Raw genomic sequence first — 3,317 nt, 5'->3', positions numbered from 1 at the left:
TGACCGAAAATTTATTTATAACAATAATAATTATAATAATGAAAAATACAAATACAATAATACTGATATCGATAATAATTATTTTACGGCATACGCGTAATTTGTAGGACGATTCTCATTATTGCTTCTTATGCTATTTTTAGGGATATATATTATAAATATTGTAAATCAATAAATTGAATTAATTCAAATAAAGTTATATTGATATTTTTGTCATCGTCATCAAAAAACAAGTAAATTATTTTAATATTTAATGAATAGAATTTCCGTTAGTTCTTCCTGATGTTAGGAGACTGAAGTTTAATAATCTCTCAGCCATAAAGTTTTATTTGATCAAGAATATAATAAATAGTTCATTAGATTTGTTTGATTTAAAAATTTAATAACTATTGCCGGATAAATAATCAGAATAACATCCTTTTTATATTTTTTTACAGGACCTATTTTTAACAGAGAGAAGATGTGTTGAGTAATTTTAGTTTATTTGGTTTTGGAAAATCCAGAGGTCCGGATCAAATGGCCATTACGGTGATATATAAAGCTTGAGTAAAAGTTTACACTATGTACATTTCGAGCTAATAAAAATGTGAAAATATTATGAATTTTCGATCCACCAGGTTTTTTAAGTATATACGTCTTTAAATATGCATTTATACCTTAACAAAATTTTAAAAACTACCACTTAAAATAGAAAAACTGTATAAATTACATTGGTTGTATTACAAATGCATTTATTTGGCTTTTCACTTGAAATTAACTTATTATGAATGAATAAGTAATTTAACCAGAATCTGTCTTATTCGTTCCAATTTGATTAAATAATTTTTCTTTAATCATTTGTGTCATTAAACCATGTATAATTTCAATTGTAGTTTTAGAGCTATCACGTGTTGCTTTTATAAGTTTTTCTACTGGACTACTATAATCTGTTCTTTTTAGCGCAATTTCAGCTTCTTCTAATTTATTAGATAAATCCAATATTTGTCCTGTAGTATAATCTGTATTTGTTAATAGACTAGAAGAACTAAGAACGTTCACCCAGTATTTATTCCATAAGGAATCTAACAATTTTCTATCTAATGATGATATAAAATATGATATTTCTAAAGAATAATATTGATTACAATGTACACCAAAGTCTTCGATTTTTTCTAAAGGTATTGTTTGATATTCTGACGGCTCCTTATTAGGTGAGTGATAATTCTATAAATTAAAAATAGTCATTTTGATATAAATATATTGATATAAGATGTATTAGAATCATGATTCTATATAACTTTTGCTACGCACTTTTGGGTAAGTTCTAAATGCTCCTAAGCAAACTTTACCCGCAGAAATAGTTTGCACAGGATCAATTACAATAGCGACAAATGGATCTTGAAAATTTTGATTAAGAAGTTGTGTAGCCACATCAATACCAGACAACCAACACCCATAACCTGGATGACTATGATACCAGCCAATAACGTTCTCTAATCTGCCAACCTAAATGGATATTTTATTATGTTAAACAAAATACTATGACATTATGCAAGAAAAGAAATTATGTTTTTTTTAATTTCACCAGTTTTATAGAATCCATATATATAGACATATATTCATATGCTTGAGATTGCGCATTAACCCTTGTTTCTGTCCCTTCAACAGGTAATGCAAAAGAATCCATAACAATCATTACATTTGTTATTACTTTTCCAATCAGAATACCCATTACCTCGTTCTTCTTACCAGAACGTGCGTGCATTAGCATTTTTAACAATGCTAATGCTGAGATTTTAATATCTTTGAAAAAATGAGGACTATATTGAAAAAATCCAATGCATTAGAAAAATAAAATAGAATTTCTACTTATTATCAATTTCTAAAGAATAATACTAAACTTATGGAAATGATTATATATTTATATTAGACGTACTCTCTTTCCCATGGCTTAATACACAATATCTCTTGGTTTCGTCGTTTATCAAATTTGTAAATTTCATCACTAGCACTGATTGTTTCAACTTTATTTGACATTTCCCAAGTCTTCTGAGCGATAATACTTTGATCACTAGATGTACTAGCCATTTTTTTTCTTATGTAAAGCTAAAACATATTACAGATTAAATCAATTATTATCTTCCACAATTTTAAAAAAAACTATAATAAAATTCATATTTAATCACGTTCATCATATTACATTAAATATTAGACATACGCAATAACTTGAATATAATTACAATCATAAAATTGATATATACATAAGTTCTAACAAATTTACATATTTCATTTATTATAGTTAGCAAAATATTTGTTCTTTAGTATAATAATAAACAATAACTTCTAAATATAACTTAACCTAAAATAAATTCCTACAAATATCTAACACAAACGTGAATGCAATATAAGTTTTCAATAATAAAAAGAAATTATTTTCTTACTTTAATTTGAGTTGTTTTTTGAAATTATCAATAATAATGAATTTAACAAACCAAAAATTTGATAAACTAAATTGCTATACTTCGAATATGAATACTGCTATCGACATCTGCTGTCTTTGCTTAGAGTTATATTTAAGTATTTCTTGTATAAAAATCAAAGGTAATGACAACACACAGTACGTATAAATAAATAATATCTAAAATTCTATTAGAAGTACATTTAAGTTTCCGCCGTTTGACAAAAGACTGCGCAAAATATTAGCGATTTTGTATCAGCATCATATATTTTTTTCGTGCGAAAATGTTGGGTTTTGAACCGAGTAATCATCACACACACACATTTGCGGGAACTTATAATTTATTTCTTTATTAGGTATACAACTTTGGTTCCGCTGGTTTTTTATAAGCGGCTTTAGCGGTAAGTAGAGGTCGAAATAAATAGATCATAAATGTCATATAATCAACTTGGACATCTATTATAAATATTAGTTGATTTGTGTCTACAACATAAAGTTATTCTCGATGAAAATGTCAGTTTACGAATCAAATTCTCGTCATTTACGGGAGGTTTTAATTTTCTACTTCAATATGAAAAAATCTGCTGTTGAGACTTATCGAATGCTCTCAAATACTTATGGTGAGAATACTATAAGAGAAAGAATGAGTGGTTTCAACGCTTTAAGAACGGTGATTTTCATGTCGAAGACTGGCATAGCGGTGGAAGAGTGAAGGTTTTCAAAGATGCAGAATTGGAAGCATTACTTAATGAAGACTCGTGTCAAAGTCAAGAAGAATTGGTACGATCATTGGAAGTGACTCGATAAACAATTTTAAAACGCTTCAAAGACATGGGAATGATTCAGATGCAAGGAAATTGGGTGCCGTACGAATTGAAAC

At 27.4% G+C, this 3,317-nt stretch overlaps 1 protein-coding gene across 2 annotated transcripts; it reads right to left on the bottom strand.

The window, feature by feature from the left end:
• LOC106784146 (COP9 signalosome complex subunit 5-like) lies at positions 1-2,531 on the bottom strand. 2 transcript variants are annotated; one of them, XM_014743378.1, is made up of 5 exons: positions 2,421-2,531; positions 1,916-2,085; positions 1,565-1,782; positions 1,291-1,485; positions 1-1,203 (listed from the first exon to the last, which is right to left on the bottom strand). In XM_014743378.1, the coding sequence occupies exons 2-5, from the start codon at positions 1,980-1,982 to the stop codon at positions 781-783; spliced, it is 903 nt and encodes a 300-aa protein (XP_014598864.1). In that variant the 5' UTR covers positions 1,983-2,085; positions 2,421-2,531; the 3' UTR covers positions 1-780. The 2 variants fall into 2 exon arrangements, with proteins under 2 accessions (XP_014598864.1, XP_014598853.1); XM_014743367.1 differs by having other exon boundaries at positions 1,565-1,799; positions 2,421-2,521.
• Positions 2,532-3,317: the final 786 nt, after the last annotated feature.

The sequence above is a fragment of the Polistes canadensis genome, unplaced genomic scaffold (assembly GCF_001313835.1).
Source record: "Polistes canadensis isolate GaletaPanama2010 unplaced genomic scaffold, ASM131383v1 scaffold_1, whole genome shotgun sequence".
Lineage (NCBI taxonomy): Eukaryota > Metazoa > Arthropoda > Insecta > Hymenoptera > Vespidae > Polistes > Polistes canadensis.
The sequence above is the reverse complement of the archived record's forward strand: the minus strand, read 5'-3'. Positions and strand labels throughout refer to the sequence as shown.

What these genes read in the sequence shown, in the direction of transcription:
- LOC106784146 (XM_014743367.1), bottom strand. Translation starts at nt 2,067, where the DNA reads ATGGCTAGTACATCTAGTGATCAAAGTATTATCGCTCAGAAGACTTGG. An exon ending in ATATGGATTCTATAAAACTG is followed by an intron (nt 1,486 to 1,564) that starts GTGAAATTAAAA and finishes ATATCCATTTAG; the next exon opens with GTTGGCAGATTAGAGAACGT. An exon ending in CATTTAGAACTTACCCAAAA is followed by an intron (nt 1,204 to 1,290) that starts GTGCGTAGCAAA and finishes TTTAATTTATAG; the next exon opens with AATTATCACTCACCTAATAA.